General features: G+C 42.1%; 1 protein-coding gene across 4 annotated transcripts in view; it reads right to left on the reverse strand.

Moving 5' to 3' along the window:
• The window catches only part of LOC140485653 (limbin-like), a 188,549-nt gene that overhangs the window by 124,232 nt on the left and 43,821 nt on the right, over nt 1–20,496 (reverse strand). For all 4 annotated transcript variants that reach the window (XM_072584027.1, XM_072584028.1, XM_072584025.1 and 1 more), the window contains 2 exons: nt 17,912–18,054; nt 8,974–9,298 (listed from right to left, as the gene is read on the reverse strand). In XM_072584027.1, the coding sequence (XP_072440128.1) occupies nt 8,974–9,298; nt 17,912–18,054 (468 nt within the window). The remainder of the gene's footprint in view (nt 1–8,973; nt 9,299–17,911; nt 18,055–20,496) is intronic.

Here is a 20,496-nt window from a genome sequence, read left to right on the forward strand (position 1 = left end):
CACTATGTAATAATATCTCAATTTGTACAGACACAGCCAGCGAGATGCAGAGGTTAGCATGGATTGGGGGGTGGGGTGGCGTTTAGGAATGTTGAAAATGATTGGAAAAGGTAGAAAATCTGAGGGGGAAAGGGAGTGACATCAAGAAGAATTCCATGGTTTTAATATGGAGCGAGACAAAACATGCCTGAACCTCTAGTTGGCTCAATCTTTCCAACAATTTCTGATTTTGTTTCTGATTTCCAGCATCCGCAGTTTGTTGTTTTCGTGCTTTTGGTCTTCTACAGCGATTACTAGGCACTTAGTCCCAAGCAAAAAACACGGTCATGCCAAGAAGATATCAACATTCCATTGTTTCAGGAATTCTCACAGCTCCTCCAGGAACATGGACTTTTATCTAAGCAAAACAGGACAACATCTTGGGAAGGCTTCTCACACCTTAAATGAAATAGATCATCTTTCATGAAGACTTTTCTCAGCTTTTTCAAGGTATCAATCTGCCATTTATTTCACTTCTCTCCTACACAAACCTGAAGAGGGTGAATTAATTCCTAACCAGGAGACACACTCAGGAGTGAACATGAGGAGCCTCATTCCTGATGAAGGGCTTTTGCCCAAAACATCGATTCTCCTGCTCCTCAGGTGCTGCCTGACCCACTGTGCTTTTCCAGCACCACACTCTCCACTCTAATCTCCAGCATTTGTAGTCCTCATTTTTGCCTGAAAATGTACAGGTCAGTTTCATTTCAGGAAGCAAATTTTGTAATGCCTGACTCTTCAGTCACTAATGCAGTAAATCATGATCTTGTTGACACTCCAGATCAGAATGAGCAAATCCTATTCCTATATATAGATTAGATTAGATTACAGTGTGGAAACAGGCACTTCGGCCCAACAAGTCCACACTGACCCACCGAAGCGCAACACACCAATACCCCTACATTTACCCCTTACCTAACACTACAGGCAATTTAGCATGGCCAATTCACCTGCACATCTTTGGACTGTGGGAGGAAACCGCAGCACCTGGAGGAAACCCACGCAGACACAGGGAAAATGTGCAAACTCCACACAGTCAGTCGCCTGAGGCGGGAATTGAACCCGGGTCTCAGGCGCTGTGAGGCAGCAGCACTAACCACTGTGCCACCATGCCGCCCACCTGTGGTGATGACAATGTGTGTGATAAACACTGTTAACACTTGGCTATAGAAGATGCAATAGGAGTTCCAGTAACTTCTAGCTGTATAAGGTAGTCACAAGGATCTTTCAATAGGCAATAAACGGGGAACAGCAAACAATGCACATGAAGGGAAGTCCTTCAGCCATACTAAAGCAAGAGAATGATGTTCTATTCCTGTGAAAGAGCTCAGACAATTCTTTATCTTCATCAAGTTTTACAGGTACACTGTCAGAATAAACAGTATTCAATGATAAAGATCCTCTCATATTTTTTTGGTCCAGAATGCTTCACAGTTACTACTGCTATGATTATTAATAATAATATTAACAGTAACATGATTGCAGCAGTCCTGACAGCAGTTTTTCCAATGAAGGAAGTAATCTCTGAAGAGATATTATTCAATCATTCACAGTCTTTTGAAGCAGTGCAGGGTACCAGATGATTCACTCTCCTTATTTTAAATTTGACAGTGTGGCACAAACTCCTCAACATGTTATTATAATGCAGTGGAACAGCGGTAACTCTGGACTCCTTTTTGATGGTGCAACTTTGTCATTTATCAGTGCTTTATTATCAAAGGATCTTTTAAACAAAGATATTCTCCAAGTTATACACCGTCCTAACTTAGAATTCCAGAAAGCATTACATTGGAACAACAGTCCTGATTTTTCAATTCAAGACTCAATATGGGAATTGAATGCCAAACTTAACAAATCAAACAAGTTACCAACTCAGCCTTAGTTGACAATCCCTCCACCATCTCAACACCATCTACCTTTTTAACCTCCTACACTCCACAGTTCTCCTAGACACCTGCTCATTAGCATCCCAGATTTTAATTGTTCCACCACTGGTGACAGTACCTTCACCAACTTAGTGTCAGCAGTGAGTATGATCTCTAAGATAAACTGCAGTAACTCACTAAAGCTCCTCAGACAGCAACTTCCAAACCCTCTAATCTCTAACATCTTGAAGGACAAAGGAATGATGCATGGGAACACCACTACCTGCAAATTCCCTTCCAAACCCTGCACAATCTTGACTGGGAACTATATCACCATTCCTTCACTGTCACTGGGTTAAAACCCTGGAATTCCCTCACTAAAGTGATATCAATGTATTTTCTTCCCAAAGGCTGCAGCAATTCAAGATGGCAACCTATTACCACCTTTGACTGGGATATACCTATTGGCAGTAAATGCTAGTTTAGCCAGGAATGCCCTCATCTCAAGAATGAATATAAATAAAAGCAGCCTTCTCCCTAAGCTTTGAACTCCTCCCAAACTCTTGACATATCTTTCTTCATTTCAGACACTCTTTAAAATATATCCTTATATCAAATCTTCAGTGATCTTTCATAATACCTCTACTTTCCCTTAAGTTCAATTTTGCTTAAGAAAACTCAATGAAAAGCTTTGGGAGATTTCAAATTTCATAGTAAATGCAGGTTGTCATTGTCACTAGAAACTGTTATTGTTGAACATCTGCAAATGCACATCTGTACCTAAAAATAAAAGCTTTCCCTAGCAAAGCTTTTAAAATGTGCACCATATGTTCCTTCACAGTCTCTGTTCTGAAGGTACCACTATCCTTCTAATTAAGACATGATCTGACAAACCACCTCAGTCGGAAGGACCAGAGTCAACTGAAACAGACGCACCTCTACAAATGTCTTATTTTGCAAACATACAAATATAGTTTGTTAAAAGAAAAGCCTTGCAATTCTTGCAGATCAGAAATAAAAACAGAAATAAAATGCTGCAAATACTGAGTATGTCAGGTAGCATCACTACAGAGCGAGACAGAGTTAATGTTTCAGGTCAACACATTTGCCTGACTTGCTGCCCATTTTGGTCATTTTCTGTTTTTAATATCACATCTATTTCATGTTGCGGGATGAACTAACCTTCTACCCTGAAAGGTAAGTGACCACGTGCAAAAATATACGTATGTAACTCCTGTGACATTTAGCAGGAAAAGATCAAGTGAATGTGAAAGGAACCATCCTGAATGTTTTATCAAGCATACTATCACAGGCTGTTTCTAAATCAACCCCACAGCAATGTACAGAAACACATGTTTCTGGCATTCAATCTGCATTACATAGCAACGCTTTGACCATGCATACAGGCCTTGCAGCAAAACTGAATTAAAAATAACATGAAAACTAAGTTCACTCAGAACACTCGAGTTTGAATATTCTCGGCATATTTTTAATTGTTCACCTTTTGATTCCAGTAATTTGTTTGCAATCCAGTTATCTAACCTTACAGGGTTGGTCATGCGTTCAACCTGGTTTCACAGGCTAATCAGCATGTGTCAACGTGCTAACCTCTTAGGTATAAATCTTCTACACACAGTGACTTATCTGAAGATAAGTCATATGAGCTTACTAAAAATGAAATAGTCTATACTGTAGTTACTCAGGTTCAGACTAAGTGGTCTAAACTTAATGGGCAAATCTGCAAATCTTGTTAAAATTAGACAATAGTATCAAGCCATTCTGGCTCTCGTGCATCGTTCATTTGTACAGCTCCACATTTAAATACCAGATCCTAGGTGCAGGAATACCACGCCCCCACAATATCTCTCTTCTCCGAAACTCATTTTAAAACCTTCAACAAATATTTGGTCAGCAGTCCTAAATCCAAGTAGGTGATTGTCAACCTTTGGCTTATCTTGGGATGTTTTATGGTGTCACTACATAAATGAAAGTGGCTATGATTGTTATTGTCATCACAATTTCAGGTCCAGAAGAGATACTTTTCAGTTCAATTCTGTCAGTCGATGCCCCATTCCTCACAACTTCATTAGAGAGAAGCGACTGGTGGTGATTTACCCTGATGGCCATCAGGCCTTAGGTGAGGAACGAGGTTGAGAAGGAGAGTCCTTCATGGTAACCTCATGTGTTGATGATATTATTGCCTGAACCCAAATATCATCCAATTAGGAAGTGCCCAATACTTAATTATAAAATCTTATATCTGAGGAATGTAATAAATAGGGTGGAACATTCCATCCCTGGTGTGGTGTGGTTAACAGTGGGAAAGTTGAGAAAATATAGCAATAAGGAAAAAAAAACAGAATCTTTATATCAAGCAAGTGTTTCCAATTTTTCCCTGAAACTTTAAATGGTGGTTTCAGAGTCTTGCTATTGAGTGGAAACTATCTCTTTACATTCACTTGCATGCTATTACCAACCCAACTCTTCTTAGAGATACATCACTTCCACTTTTCTTCTCCTTCCCTGAGAGAATAGATGGCAGATGTGAATGTCAGGGTGATTACCTCACACTTCCTGATTGCCTGAACGCAAATATCATCCATTCGCATCGTCAACACATGATTTTCCATGAAGGACTCTCCTTCTCAACCTCATCCCTCGCCTGAGGTCTGGTGGCCCTCAGGATAAATCACAGCCAGTCGCTTCTCTCTCGTGAAGGGAGCAGCCCCTATGGTCTGGTAAGATTATGGCGACACAAGACAAGACAATATTGCTGCATGTTCCATGGTCACCATCCTCCCTGGCCCTTTGTCCAGATACATCAGCAGCAGCACACCACCAGGATGACCACAACAACAACCCATGCCTGCTTACAGACACAGACAGGCATGCACACATACACCTCCCCTCAACCCCCACAACTGCACAACCCACCCCAATTCAAAACGTCAACACTTGGCTTTGGAGCTTGAGTACACCTATGAACTGAGGCTTCTGCCAGATTGCTTTGCAGGCACAGACACATATGCATCTGCCCAGGGATGTATGTTATGGCGCTTACTTTGCATTCATAGTGCTCACTCATTTTGCACTTACTTGGGAGCTGCCAGTTCTGTATACTTCATATTACTTTCTTAGCACACAGGGGGAGGCTGCAGCTTGTCACTGTCAGGGGAAGTGAACTGCAAGGACGGTAGATATGTTGATGTATGGCAAAAAAGATGCTTGCATATCAAACAAATGACCACGTTCTAAAGACCAATGGGGAGCAGTACTTAGTGGGGTCAAGTGGGACTACATCAGTCAAAGAGTACTGGTCAGTCAAAGGGCTGGTCCTATTCAAGTCTGGGGGTTATCCATCGTCAGGTGCTTGATCCTAACAGAGTCCATGGATCCATGTCCTTGTAATCTGAGGACTGGGTCACTCTGAGTCCTGTAGTTCAAGTGCAATCAGCCTGCTGATTACAGGTAGGTCAGTCAGGATGTTGTGGAGATATCAGTCTAGGGGCTGGGCCAGGTTTTCTTGCAATGAGACAAAGCAAGGAATTGCTTCTGAGGATTGAGCACTGCATTAAATTAATATCACAGGCTCTCTTCCTGCATTGTTGGGTGTTCCTTTTAACTGGAGACACATCTCAGGACCAATAGCCTCACCAAGCTGCATGCCGATTGGTATTAGCATACTGATTGTGCCATTGGCTTCCAGCTCTGGAAGGTGCTACAATCCACACGTTTTGAAAACCCATGCAGGCGGAAAGAAAATTAGAGGGAAGGCTGATCAGGACTGCTGTCCGAGTCCAGTCTGGCTGGGTCCACAGGGGTGGCCTCCTGAAGCAGGATAAAATATGGCCCGGAGCTGAAAATGTGTTGCTGGAAAAGCACAGCAGGTCAGGCAGCATCCAAGGAGCAGGAGAATCGACGGTTCGGGCATGAGCCCTTCTTCAGGAATGAGGAAAGTGTGCCAAGCAGGCTTCACCATGGACATCCAGTCCCTGTACACCTCCATCCCCCATCACAAAGGACTCAAAGCCCCCCGCTTCTTCCTTTCCCACCGTACCAACCAGTACCCTTCCACTGACACCCTCCTTTGACTGACTGATCTGGTCCTCACTCTGAACAACTTCTCTTTCCAATCCTCCCACTTCCTCCAAATCAAAGGAGTAGCCATGGACCCCAGCTATGCCTGCCTCTTCGTAGGATATGTGGAACAGTCCATCTTCTGCAGCTACACTGGCACCACCCCCCACCTTTTCCTCCGCTACATCGATGACTGTATCGGCGCTGCCTCGTGCTCCCATGAGGAGGTTGAACAGTTCATCCACATACCAACACCTTCCACCCGACCTCAAATTTACCTGGACCCTCTCAGACTCCTCCCTCCCCTTCCTAGACCTCTCCATTTCTATCGGACATTTACTATAAACCGACCGACTCCCACAGCTACATAAACTACACCTCCTCCCACCCTGCCCCCTGTAAAAACGCTGTCCCATATTCCCAATTCCTTCGTCTCCACCGCATCTGCTCCCAGGAGGACCAGTTTCAATACCGAACAACCCAGATGGCCTCTTTCTTCAAAGACTGCAATTCCCCCCCAGATGTGGTCGACGATGCCCTCCACCGCATCTCCTCCACTTCCCGCACCTCCACCCTTGAACCCCGCCCCTCCAATCGCCACCAGGACAGAAGCCCACTGGTCCTCACCTCCCACCCCACCAACCTCCATGCACATCGTATCGTCCGTCGTCATTTCCGCCACCTCCAAACGGACCCCACCACCAGGGATATATTTCCCTCCCCTCCCCAATCAGCGTTCCGAAAAGAACACTCCCTTCGTGACTCCCTCGTCAGGTCCACACCCCCCACCAACCCAACCTCTACTCCCGGCTCCTTCCCCTGCAACCGCAAGAAATGCAAAACTTGCGGCCATACCTCCCCTCTTACTTCCCTCCAAGGCCCCAAGGGATCCTTCCATATCCGCCACAAATTCACCTGCACCTCCACACACATCATCTATTGCATCCACTGCACCCGATGTGGCCTCCTCTATATTGGGAAGACAGGCCGCCTACTTGCGGAACGTTCCAGAGAACACCTCTGGGACACCTGGACCAACCAACCTAACCACCCCATGGCTCAACACTTCAATTCCCCCTCCCACTCCACCAAGGACATGCAGGTCCATGGACTCCTCCATTGGCAGACCATAGCAACATGACGGCTGGAGGAAGAGTGCCTCATCTTCCACCTAGGAACCCTCCAACCACAAGGGATGAACACAGATTCCTCCAGTTTCCTCATTTCCCCTCCCCCAACCTTGTCTCAGTCCCAACCCTTGAACTCAGCACCACCTTCCTAACCTGCAATCTTCTTCCTGACCTCTCCGCCCCCACCCCCACTCTGGCCTATCACCCTCACCTTAACATCCTTCCACCTATCGCATTTCCAACGCGACTCCCTCAAGTCCCTCCTGCCTACCTTTTATCTTAGCCTGCTGGACACACATTCCTCATTCCTGAAGAAGGGCTCATGCCTGGAACGTCGATTCTCCTGCTCCTTGGATGCTGCCTGACCTGCTGCGCTTTTCCAGCAACACATTTTCAGTTCTGATCTCCAGCATCTGCAGTCCTCACTTTGTCCTAAAATATGGCCCTTCCCTGCAGTATCCTTTCACCAGTGCCTCCAGGTCCCAGTCTGTGAAGCAGGGTGTTAACTTTCCATTCTGGGCCACATCCTCAGCAATAGCAGTTGAGCACCATAGTGCGAAGGACAGAGCTTGGCTCGCAGTATCTAAAATGGTGTGTAACTAGCTGTCATTAGCACAAATGTTGCAAAGTCCCAACACCACAGAGTCCCCTGACACCTGCCACACAGCATGAATCTATAAGCAGGGGACCAAAACATCCATTTGTATCAACAATAAGGTGAAGAGCGAAAGATTGCGTGGGAAAAGTCCCTGTGAGCCATGGTGAATGGGTGCCATGAATCTCACCTGACAAGATAGAACAAAAATGGGAAAATTCCATCCACAGGAAAAAGATGCTGGAGTTTTGCAAGAGTCTATACAGTCATGTTTCTGCATCAAAATAGCTGGAAAAAAACAGCACACATTCAGAGCAAGAAATACAGATCAAGTACTCATTCTGCCCAATGTGGTATTTCCCATACAGCAGTAATTTGGCAATAAAGCTACCAAATACCGAACAACATGTCCCTTTGGCTGTTTGAAAAACTCCAAGTAGTTTCCAACATTAAACATGATTCTCTAGTTGAGAAACATTTACTAAATAATGCGATCTTGGAGAAGATTTACTAAATAATCCTGAGTGTGTGAGGAATTATGTTGACAATCAATTTAGAATTACTGTACAGTCTAGTTCTGCTCCCTACAACCCCATGCTATAGAAAGTCACACCATAGTACACCGCTATAGAAAATCATGCTGTACAAGATGGTATAGAAAATTGCTATACTGTTCAGTAGAAAATTTGCGTTATCCAAACAGCGTGCACAGTTCATCAACTGCATTGTAGCCAACTCGTGTTAATGAAATGCTCATTATACCTGAACAACCTGTATTGGCTTTCAGTGTAACACCTTGTGTATACTGAACGCTAAATACATTAATACACAGAGCCATCATCCTTGCAGGCAGAAAGACAATGTACATACCCTGCCTTTCAACTCTACAAAATAGGTGACCAATGATTTCTGGTTCATTTTTCAGCCAACACCCTAACCAAAGTCAATCTTGCTTAAAATTTAAACAAAAGATAAATAAAAGTTAGTTATTGCATAGCTGTACATATAACATCAGTCACAGTCCATTTAGCTCTCATACAGTATAAATGCTGTTTTCCCTTTGGTAATTTTTGCAAATTGTCCTGATGAATGCGAGACAAAAAGATTTGATAAAATTGGATTTTTTTTCAGCAATACTCAAGACCCTAAATACACATTTCTAAGGCTGTTCTTTCGTAAAATATGATACATGACATGGCAATATTCTGAGATACTCTCTCTCTGTTGTATCTGACTAAAACAAAAACTACCACAGGCCTTCACATACCTGTTCATCCATTTTCTGTATGAGCAGCTCAGTTTCTTCTTCCTCTTCCCTTTGTCTCAAATGGAGAGCTGCCATTCGCTCGCCAGTCTCTTGGTCGCTTTGAGCCGCTAATGCAGCTAACACCCCATCATGCTCTATCCATAGCCTGGTTTCCATCTCCTCAAACTGTCTTCGGAAGACACTGCTGAACCTTTCCTCTAAAGATGGTGAAAGGTCTTCCTTAGGTTTAAGGTTCCTCAGCAACAACACAATGGCAACGATGTGCATTTGTTTGCGACAGTATTCCAGATGTGTATCCATCTGTATGGAGTTCCATATGTGCAAACTGTAAAAGAAAACTGAACGTTAGACTGTCTCTAATTTATGTGGTCAGGAATGTAAACAAGAACAATATTTCAGATTAAGAAAGAAACCACCAATACTGGAAACAGAAGCTCTAAACAGTGCAAACACACATGCAGACTTCTTAAAAGTTCATTTATTTTGACGTTATTTCTGTAAGAATGTACAACCAGTGACTCATGTCATTGAAGACTGAGGTCATGAAAGGCTAACAATCAAACACGATGTAACACAAATAGAATGGTTTCGTTATTTCTGACAAAGCGAGGAGGATGCAGTTTCTTTCGACAGATTTTAAGCAGTCATGAGTTGAATGATGCATAAACGTAATTGATGTAGAGTTTTTATTTTTGTTGATACATGTAATGTGAATGAAATGCAACTGGACCCCAGATATGCCAAACACTCTTTCAGTCTCAGGCATGGGGTTTATTAAGACATATTCAAACACTGCTAAACTTCCCATCTCTTCAACTCTAAAGTTTATATCTGAGTTTCAACTATTGATGTTTTTAAAGAGAAAAATACTATAGCCAGAAACAGGTCACGGACATGTAACATTAGTAAGTCACATCATTTGTGTGATTCCAGAGTTAATTGAACACTAAAGGAAATTGCTGCAGGTAGTGGAAATTAGAAATAAAACAAAAACAAGCTGGAAATACTCAGCTGGTTGGACAACGTCCACAAAGAGAGAAGCAGAGCTAACTTTTCAGGTCAAGATGATCTTCCATCAGAAGGGGAAGATGAACGGTCTTCTCAACCTGAGATCTTGGGCCTGGATTTTCATCCTTGAAGCAGGTAGTGGGTGTCAGGAAACCTCCCAGCTCAGCCCACTCCCACTGAGAGAAAGTGAGCACAATGGAAGGAATATTGTTGCTAGGGAGATAGGTGCTTCATACCCAGTTGTGCCAGCTGACAAGGACTACCAGGTGTGGAGTCGGGCAGTTTAAAGTGCCTGCCTTGGCACTGTGGCATTCTGTCTCAGTTAGAAAACAACCAGAATGGGCGTTCAGCTATTAGCTGCCATGCATTTTCCATGTCCGATCCACAATACTACATGGTCCCTCCTGCAATCCTTCCATGCCAAGCTATAGCAATTCCATATCCAGGCTATAGCAATTCCATCGCCATGAAAACAGTATTTTTCAGGGGATGTGGGCACCATGGCTGGGCCAGCATTTATTGCCCATCTCCAGTTGCCCTTTTCTTGAACAGCGGCAATCAATTGTGGTGCACGTACTCTCACAATGTCATTGAACAGGGCATGATTTGGAGATGCCGGTGTTGGACTGGGGTGTACAAAGTGAAAAATCACACAACACCAGCTAGTGTGCTTCCACTTAAACCTGTTGGACTATAACCTGGTGTTGTGTGATTTTTTTTAAACATTGAACAGAGCATTCTGGAGCAACACTGAAGTAAAGGTAATATATTTCCCAAGTCTGGGTAACGAGGGGTTTGAAGGGGAATGTGCATGGTGGTGGCGTTTCAATGTATTTGCTGCCCTTGTCTTTCTAGATGCCCATTGTTGAGGGTTATGAGGGGCATGGATAGGTAAATAGGCAAAGTCTTTTCCCTGCGGTTGGGGAGTCCAGAACTAGATGGCATAGGTTTAGGGTAAGAGAGGAAAGATATAAAAGAGACCTAACGGGCAACTTTTCCACACAGAGGGTGGTACATGTATGGAATGAGCTGCTAGAGGAAGTGGTGGAGACTGGTACAATTGCAACATTTAAGAGGCATTTGGATGGGTATATGAATAGGAAGGGTTTGGAGGGATATGGGCCAGGTGCTGGCAGGTGGGACTAGATTGGGTTTGGGATATCTGGTCATCATGGACGGGTTGGACCGAAGGGTCTGTTTCCATGATGTACATCTCTATGACTCTATAAGTAACCTTGGTGTATTTCTGCATCTTGTAGATGGCACACATTGCTGCTACTGAGCATCGGTGGTGGAGGGAGTTAGATTTGTGGATATGGTGCCAATCAAGAGGGTTTTTCAGTCTGGATGGTGTCACGCTTCAAATGTTGTTGGAGCATCCTTAATTCCTGCAAGTGAGGAGCATTCCACCACATCCCTGACTTGTCCCTCGCAGATTGTGGACAGGGTCTGGGCAATCAGGATGTAGCCTTAAAATGAATAGTAGATATACTATTAAAATCTGTGTAAAAAACAAATCATTCATTGATAACTTTCTACCGTGTTAAAAAGAGTTTTTTTAAAACAACACAGCAATAAAAATGGACAAATCTAGCCCCTTTAAATTTCATTCACTGAAACTGAAAAACTTAAAATTCCTTTACCTTTTGCAAGGAAACATTGACACCAAGTGATCAGACATCCGAGATGTGTCAATCAAGTGAGAGCTCAGGTGTTTCAAGAAAATGTTTGGATGTCTTGGCTCTCAGCCAAGCATATATAATGGCTCTGGGGATGTGAATTCAATCCCACCCTGGCAGCTGGTCAAATTTGAATTTAATTAATAAATCTTGAATAGAAAGCTTTTTCTCAGTAACGGTGACCATGTAAGCATATCAATCATCATAAAAACCCCGACTGCTGCACTAATATCTGTCAGGGAAGGAAACCCACTGTCCTTACTGGGTCTGGCTAATATGAGACTGCAAACCCACAGCAATATAGGTGACTCTTCACTGCCTTCTGAAATGGCTTTATTCAGGGCAGTTAGGGATAGACAATAATCTGGGAGAAAGTGAGGACTGCAGATGTTGGAGATCAGAGTCGAGCGTGTGGTGCTGGAAAAGCACAGCAGGTCAGGCAGCAACCGAGGAGCAGGAGAATTGACGTTTCAAGCATAGAGCTCTGTGCTCGAAACATCAATTCTCCTGCTCCTTAGATGCTGACTGACCGGGTATGCTTTTCCAGCACCATACTCGGAGACAATAACGTGCTGGCCTTGCCAGCAGCAGCCACACCTCATGAATAATTAAAGAAGAAGAAAGCAAACTATTTTGGTACTTCACAAAGCAAATGGTTAACCAATGAACTCCAATATCCACTCCTTACACAATGAAGCCTGAGACAGACAATAAAGAAAGGAAGAAGGAAAAGAAGCAGATGGATTAGAGGATTAGAGACAAAAAGGTAGAAGGTTGATCAGTATCTAGTAGTTAAAAAAATTTCCTGGTGTTATTCCCCACTGCTACTGCACCACAAGGGAGGACACTCAATAGTTATATGCATTCTGCCAGAACGATGCCAAATTTCTGAAATTATTTTAGCAGTATAACATTTTACTGCTACATTAAAGATTCAAAAGGAAATTTAAGACACTTTAGTGGCAAACAAATTTCTTTTAAAGAACTGCTGGAGGGAATCTAATCCTTTGGGTCGTTAGAGTTGAAATACTGCGCATGGAATTCAGTTACATTAATGAACCATATGCTGCCATATACCAAACCAACCGGATTATAAGAACTTCATTCCACAGAATAAAACTAAAAAGGATCACTGCTTTTGCTCTAAAAAGCAATACAGCACATAGAAGGACAAGTAGAAATAACAAAGTAAAATAAAGTGAGTGAATAATTAGGTTGAGAGATGCCAGTCTGTATATCAGAGCAGCAATATATGAAAAAAACGATAAAAGTCTGTAACAAAGAATGGTGACTGTTTTAGCACAGAAGATGGTAATTTGGCCGTCATGTCTGTGTCAACATTAGATTTGGCATCAAACTCAAAATATCTGAGGCTTTATTAATCTGACAGTATCAAAAGATTATATTTAACTAAGGTAAAATCCATGAAATGTCAGGAGTTATAAAGGACCAAATAAAGCCCTAAGTTTCAAACAGATGATCAGATAATTCGGGTTGGTCATTTCATCATGGATGAGATCATACTTTCCCACATACTAATCCATCTGCCAATTTCTTGCCCACTTGCTTCATCGATCTATAACCTTTTACAAGTTTCTTGGATGGAATCTTCCACACCCACCTGGAGTTTTTAGAAAGACAAGCAGTGGAACTTCATTGGCAGGAAGCACAAATTCAGTTTTTCTGACAGGAGGCCTTTTAAAAAAAAAAGACACTCCTTGATAGTCAAGTGGCTAATGGTAAATGCTTGGAAACAGTTAGTGGAAATGATCAGTGTTAGGACGACTTCACTTATAATTATTCTTGTGCAATTGAATTTAAAAGATTGTGGAGTCCTTTTTCAAAATGAGGTCCATGATATGGCATTGGAACTCTTTTTTAAACAAAGCTTTTCTTGGTAGTCATATATCTTATAATAACTCTTGTTTACTGCAGATCGGCTACCTAATGGGTTTGTCAGGTTTTAGTTTCTGCTCTGGATACGATTCAGAGTAGCTGGGGAGAAGCCTTCCAAAAGAAATGGACTCTTCAGTTATAATCTCCTGCCTGTGGAAAATAACCCATGTTGTGGTTCCAGTGTGGTACCTGGAGCCTGTTCTAGCTGCTCTCACATTAGAAACCATTAAAAGAGTTTGTTGCTATTTCCTGAATGACTGTGCCTGCAAAGATCCCCAGAAAACCACGGAGTGTGTTGGGTGAAATCTGACTGTGTGAAGGGCTTATGCTTGAAACGTTGATTCTTCTGCTCCTCGGATGCTGCCTGACCTGCTGTGCTTTTCCAGCACCACTCTCTTCACTCTGATCTCCAGCATCTGCAGGCTCACTCTCTCCTAGAATACAAAAGTGTCCAACTGACAACCGTCTTAGCATTTCAAACTTTATCCTTTTTGTTTCAAGAGGATGAAGACATATTGGCAAAGTGTTTTTAGTCTCTGCAGAGAGAAAGCAATTTTCTTCACCTTACCTGGTGATGTGTTTTTAAGAAATGTAGAGGTTGTGATCATTTATGTTATCATGTTACAAACTGCATGTTTTAATCAGCTCGATATCTCTATGAAAAAAGGTTTTGTTTTATATAAATCAATAATTTTGGAATTTTAAATAAATCTGGTTAATGGATCTTCGATTTCTAAACCTAATATAGATAAAATATATAATTAGCCATATAGGTAACAGAGTAAAACATTCAAGTTTATGTTATGATAACTGGATGAGCAACCATTGCTGAGTTCCCTCGAATCAAGGGAGTATTGACTGTGACCATTCCTGTGTGCTCACTATTTAGGAGTCTGTCATGATACTTACAATCTGCATAACTCTCAAGTTCCTCAAACCTTCACTCCTCTGCATCACTCCCAGGGTAATTCGTGGGTGATAAGGGGTACCCCAAAAGGCATGACTAATGAGCACAGTGCGAATCCTTCAGCCAATGCCAAACAATGTTGCAAGGTTCACCAAGCATCCAGTAAGGCCATCATTAGATATACAACGTTCGATGCTTCTGTTCCCTGGACTGCTCAGAAGAGCCATTCAAAGCCACCATTGTGGCTGTATCCATGTCCCACGTGAGCCTTTTCTGGCAATCTAGCAGATATGGTCATTCTCCTAGTTGTGAAGAACTACTGATGCATGAGTCACTGAGTCTTGTATAGTGTATACTTTTATCATTTTAAGTGCAAGCCTTGACTGATGTGTAAGAGACAGCAGCTTTGTGATGCAAGTAGTGCTACCTTGATAGCTGTAACTAAGTGACAGATATTGATTGTCCTCAAAGCATCTGATGGATATTCCTGACATCCAGTCTCATCTGTGAGAGTCCTCTGCAGTGGCAACCTGACACTTAGCTCACAGGGCTGTGAAGCATTCAGTAGACAATGATACATACCTTGGCTGAGTGCAGTACAACATTCATCCTCTTGAGGCACTGAAACCAGGGTCTCTTGATCTTCTACAGCTACAGGGAGAGGCTGAATAGGTTGGGTTTTCCCTGGAGTGTCGGAGGCTGAGGGGTGACCTTATATAGAGGTTTATAAAATCATGAGGGGCATGGATACGGTAAACAGACAAGGTCTTTTCACTAGGGTGGGGGAGTTCAGAATTAGAGGACATAGTTTTAGGGTGAGAAGGGAAAGAGGGACCTGAGGGGCAACTTTTTCACACAGAGGGTGGTGCGTGTATAGATCAAGCTGCCAGAGGAAATGGTGGAGGCTGCTAAATTGCAACATTTAAAAGGCATCTGGATGGGTATACAAATATGAAGGGTTTAGAGGGATATGGGCCAAGTGCTGACAAATGAGACTAGATTAGGTTGGGATATCCAGTTGGCATGGACAGGTTGGGCTGAAGGGTATATTTCCATGCTGTACATCTCTTAGGACTGTCATGGGTGCTGGCTTCTGCAGTCACCTCTGCCCAACAAAGTTTACCCTATGTTGCTCAGCAGCTGGGAAATTCTACGTACATTGATCAGCATGCTGACACATTGATTCTGCATGCCTCTGCCTAGCATGGATATTGAAGAGCAGCAAGAAACATTAGAGGGAATGTCACTGTCCATGTTTCCTTCATCAGTTGGCCTGGTCTGCTGTCTCCACTCCCTGGGAAAAGAACTTCCCTTGGGTCCTCTCTGCATATCCTTGTTGCAGAGAGTGAAATGTTGTCAGGGTACCTTGTAAATATGATGGGAGAGCAGCATGATGGTCCTCTGGGACAACATTGAGTTTACCTTCAACTACTGACACCAGAAGGCAGCACAATGGCTTATTGGTTAGTGGTGATGCCTTACAGTGCCAGGGAACCAGGCAACAGTCTGTGTGGAGTTTGCACATTCTTCCGGTGTGGATTTCCTCCAGGTGCTCCGATTTCCTCTCACAGTTCAAAGATATGCAGGGGCTAGTGAATTAGTCAGGCTAAAATTTCCCATAATATCCAGGGATGTGTAGGCTAGGTGGATTAGCCATAGGAAATGCAGGATTACAAGGATAGAGTTAGATGATCTTCTGAAAGTCAGTATGGACTCAATGGGCCTGCTTCCATACTGTAGGGATTCTATGATTCTAAATTGGAACCTGGAAGCACCCTGTGGGGACCAAACAGAAGCTCCAATTCGCTTACTCATAGAATTTGGAATTTTAGCCATCTGCACATTTTTTAAGATAGGAAGAACATCATTGCAGAAGAAAATCTGACCAACCTCTAAATTAGAGTACCTCCTGCTTTTAGGCCTGCCTCTACAGTGAGTCTCAAACAGAAGACACCACCCTCTATCTCTCTTTACAACTGGCTTTCCTAGCTATCTTTGTGTCATCGGCACATTCAGTTCCTGTAAAGTTAAGTGAGTTATATCTTCATTCCAAATATGGCTACTAAGCATGTGCAAAAAGGACCTTGTCTGTAGTGATCACAGATCAATTGGAACTGAGTCAGTAGGGCTCTAAGTAAGATGTCCTCTCTGCATATCCTGTGTATGTAGTTATGTTCAATAAATCTTGTTTCTGTACATTCAGAAGTATGTAAATCTTACACTATCACAGTCACTCCAAAGTGATTCATACAGGTTGTAAATAGTTGCCATCCAGTGCTGATCACTGTGGTACTTAACTAACTCCAGCTTGCCATCATGAAAAATGGCACATTTATCATTATCCTCTGCTCACTCTATCCATGCTAAAAGCTAGTTAGATCCCCACTGTGTAGAAGAACAAGAATGTACTGGACAGATTACAGGTCAGATTTATGAGGACCTCACCAGAATTGGAAAACTTTCACTTCCAGGTTTTGATAGAATGATTGTTTTGTTTTCTTTGTCACAGAGGACCTTGGTGGTAGATTTAATTGGGGTGCGCATAATGATGATTTAAATTAGGTGTGTATAATGATGAGGAGCTGAAAGACAGGGGATTAGAAAGAACTTCTTTCCCTTGGCAGAGGTTTCAATAGCTAGGAATTGCAGAATTATAGTAATTGGCAGAAGGAACAACGGGGAGCAGCAACTGGACAGTGGGTGTTAAGAACACACGACCCAAAAAAGGGCAATTATCACCATCACATGGAAACTGTGCTTAGACGACACGTCTTGGTCCAAGCGGCCTCTGTCTGCACCATACGTTTCTGAAATTCTGAAGTAAGTAAACATGCACTTTAAGCCTTCCACTCTGGGAGGCCTGTCATGCCTAAAAAGCAGGAAAGACACAACCCTATTGCTAAGCCAGTGTCCTTTGCAAGTCAATTTCAAAATTTTCTTTTTGGACAGTAATGTAGGAAGAACAAATGATCTACTTGGGTAATTTTGAAAAAGAACTTAACAAAAGTCTGAATCATGTTCTGTGGGCATTCAAGCACTGTCATTATTTCAGTGGTTCAATGTTAATCAGACTTATCCCAGCTGTGCTCTGCTGAGCCTGTTGGTGCACACATCATACTGTCAGACAGTGTGGTTTAGTCTGGGACCAAACTAGTTCGTCTGAAATGAGAATACAATGCCACCATCTGAATTAGTAAAGAGTTAATTCTTCCACCGACATTCTCCCAGTCTGTTTCAATATTGACTTCCTGCCGTATGATTATTTCTGAAACCCACTTGTAACAGCGACTTAATAATTTTATCTTCAAACACCAGTCCTTAATTTTGTCAAAGTGTAACATGGCTTGCCTCAGTAAAGTTTGCCTTCCCAAAATAATGTGAAGTGATTGATGATAACAGTGTACAAAACCAAGTATTTACTTGGATAATTCTTAAAAATAGCCCTTACTCATTAAAAGCCTGCATCATGTTCTCTGGATCATCAAGCATCAAAATGCTGATCGCTTTGTCCTCAATTTGGAGGTATTTCTCGAAATGCTCTGCTGCATCACCGATTGGTGTGCAACTAAATTCCGACTGTTCCTTTTCCACCTATAAAGAAACACAGTATTAAATGCATACTTTGTTTTAGCCAAGACAAAATAGACTAAACATTATACAGCAGATTGAGCCAGAATGGTGAATAGGCTCACCATTCCTACATGCTAAGCCCTTGATCAGAAAGGTAGCATGTTGGGGAATCACAGTATGAATCTCAGATATTTCAATGTTTTTGAGAAGGTGCAACTGCAATGCAAGTCACTGGGTCATGTGTATGCACCTTCTACATTATAAAATAGCCCCAACAACTTGCGAGCAGGATGCAGGATGTCTGGCTGAGTTAGAGTGCAACGTGTACAATACCTGAACAATAAAATACACTGAATAGAAGTGGGTGAAATTGATGGTGTCACCAACAATTAGAGGGCATCTGCCAGAAATGCAGCTGCAAAGATCATCCTGTAATTCTACAGCTACTTTTTGGGGCTAAAAGAATGAAGTTCACTCTTTAACTCTCAACATTCAGAAGACTAAATAACAGAATTTATAACGTTAATTTGGAGCTAACTGCAGTGAACTGGCATATTCGTTTAGGGGATAGATTATTAGAGACAGAGTGGTACACATTTAGTTTTTTTGAATGTTGAGAATTAAAGAGTGAACTTCATTCTTTTAGCCCCAAGACTTACAGAATGATCTTTGCAACTCTATTTCTGGCAGATGCACCCTAATTGTTGGTGACACTGTCAATTTCAAGTGACTCAGACTAAGAATATTCCTACTCTAAATTAAATTCCAAAAGAAGGGTTCGTGGTTTGTGGTTAACAAAATAAGTGAGGGAAAGCCATCAAACTGAATGAAAACGCATCTAACTGTGAAAAGATGTGGCAGGTCAGGTGATTGGGCTGAATGGCATAAGGATAATAAAATGGAAGAAATTACAGAAAGAGAGAAACCTAACTAGAAATGCAAAAACAGAAAGTGAGAGTTACTACAGATATTCAAAAGGGAAAAGAGAAAGAAAGAAACATGAGTTTTGTTCCTTTACAGTGTGAGAGTAGTGAGTTAATGGCTGACATCAAGGAAAAGCCGATGCAGTAAACAAATATTTTGCTTCAATATTCACTACAGAGCATACCTAAACATTTTATTAATAGCTATCAGTAAGAAGGTGGAAGGGAGAGAGGAATGGGTGAAATTACAATCACAAGGCAAGCAGTACGAAGCAAACTGATGGAGCTATGGACTGACTAGTCTCTGGACCCAGATTAACTTTACCTTGAAGTCTTCAAAGTGATGGATAATAAGATAATAGATGTGTGGATGTTAATTCCTCGAAATTCTGCCCTTATGTTAGAACACTTGAGTTGAGTTATTTGCTCCTTCAGTGGCTAAATAAACATTTCCAATGTTAAGAAGTTCAACTGAACACTTTTAGCTTTTGCATAACTTCAGACATGCATTAATCTCTATTGACTGAGGCATAACAATGATGCTTGTTTCTCATATCTTGATTCTCACCCCTTCACCTCTTTTATTAACATTAATTATTAAAACGGTGCACAGAATAATCTAGACAAATAATATTCCACACAAAATGTGTGCAGGTCAATCTGTGGATACACTGAAGAGCCTGAGGTAATGTGGCTGATTCATTAATTATATATGAGAGCACTAACTGATGGGTATTGGATTCTGAAGGTGTTATTGTATTTAACACAACACTACCCCAGCATTCAGCCATCGGTTTGGGTGGTTTTGGCATTGACAACGTACTGAGTCAAATTAAACAAGATTTCTATCAAACCTACATCACTGCTGATGCGAGATTCAGTAAAACAAAAATACAACAGAAGCCATCACAGGCATGGGAAAATTAATGTTCCAATGGATGCTCTCTCAGTAATTACCTAGAAGTGCCTTTAGCACTTTCAATTTCAGGTGTTCTTTTGCTCTTTCATCAAAGTTCTTTCGTTCTTCCATCACAAAAGCAGGAGGAAATTCTCCCCCTGCCAAACTCAGAGCTTCTAGATAGATCTTCATTCCTGATTTAGCTTCTGAACTTCAGATAATATTTTATGAATCCCATTAGGATCCACAAGAGATCCCTATTTTGCTACAGATTCTCAAATCACCCCTCTCACGTAAAATAAAATTTTACAATACGACTGTAAGATGTAGGAGCAGAAGTAGACCTTTCGGTCCATCGAGCCTACTCAACCATTTAATGGAATAATAGCTGATCTGATGATCATCAACTGCACGTTGCTGCCTTATCCCCATAACCCTTGCTTCCTTTACTGATTAAACATCTGTCTATCTCAGCCATGAATATACTTAATGACTTAGACTTGACAGATTTCTGCAGTGAAGAATTGACTACTGTCAAGAGAAAAAGTAATCTCTGTCTTAAATGGGTGACCTCTTACTCCAAGAATATGCCCTCTTGCTCTAAAATCTTCCATAATGGGGAAGCAACCACTCTGGCTGATT

Source organism: Chiloscyllium punctatum, chromosome 14 (genome assembly GCF_047496795.1).
Source record: "Chiloscyllium punctatum isolate Juve2018m chromosome 14, sChiPun1.3, whole genome shotgun sequence".
Classification (NCBI taxonomy): Eukaryota; Metazoa; Chordata; class Chondrichthyes; order Orectolobiformes; family Hemiscylliidae; genus Chiloscyllium; species Chiloscyllium punctatum.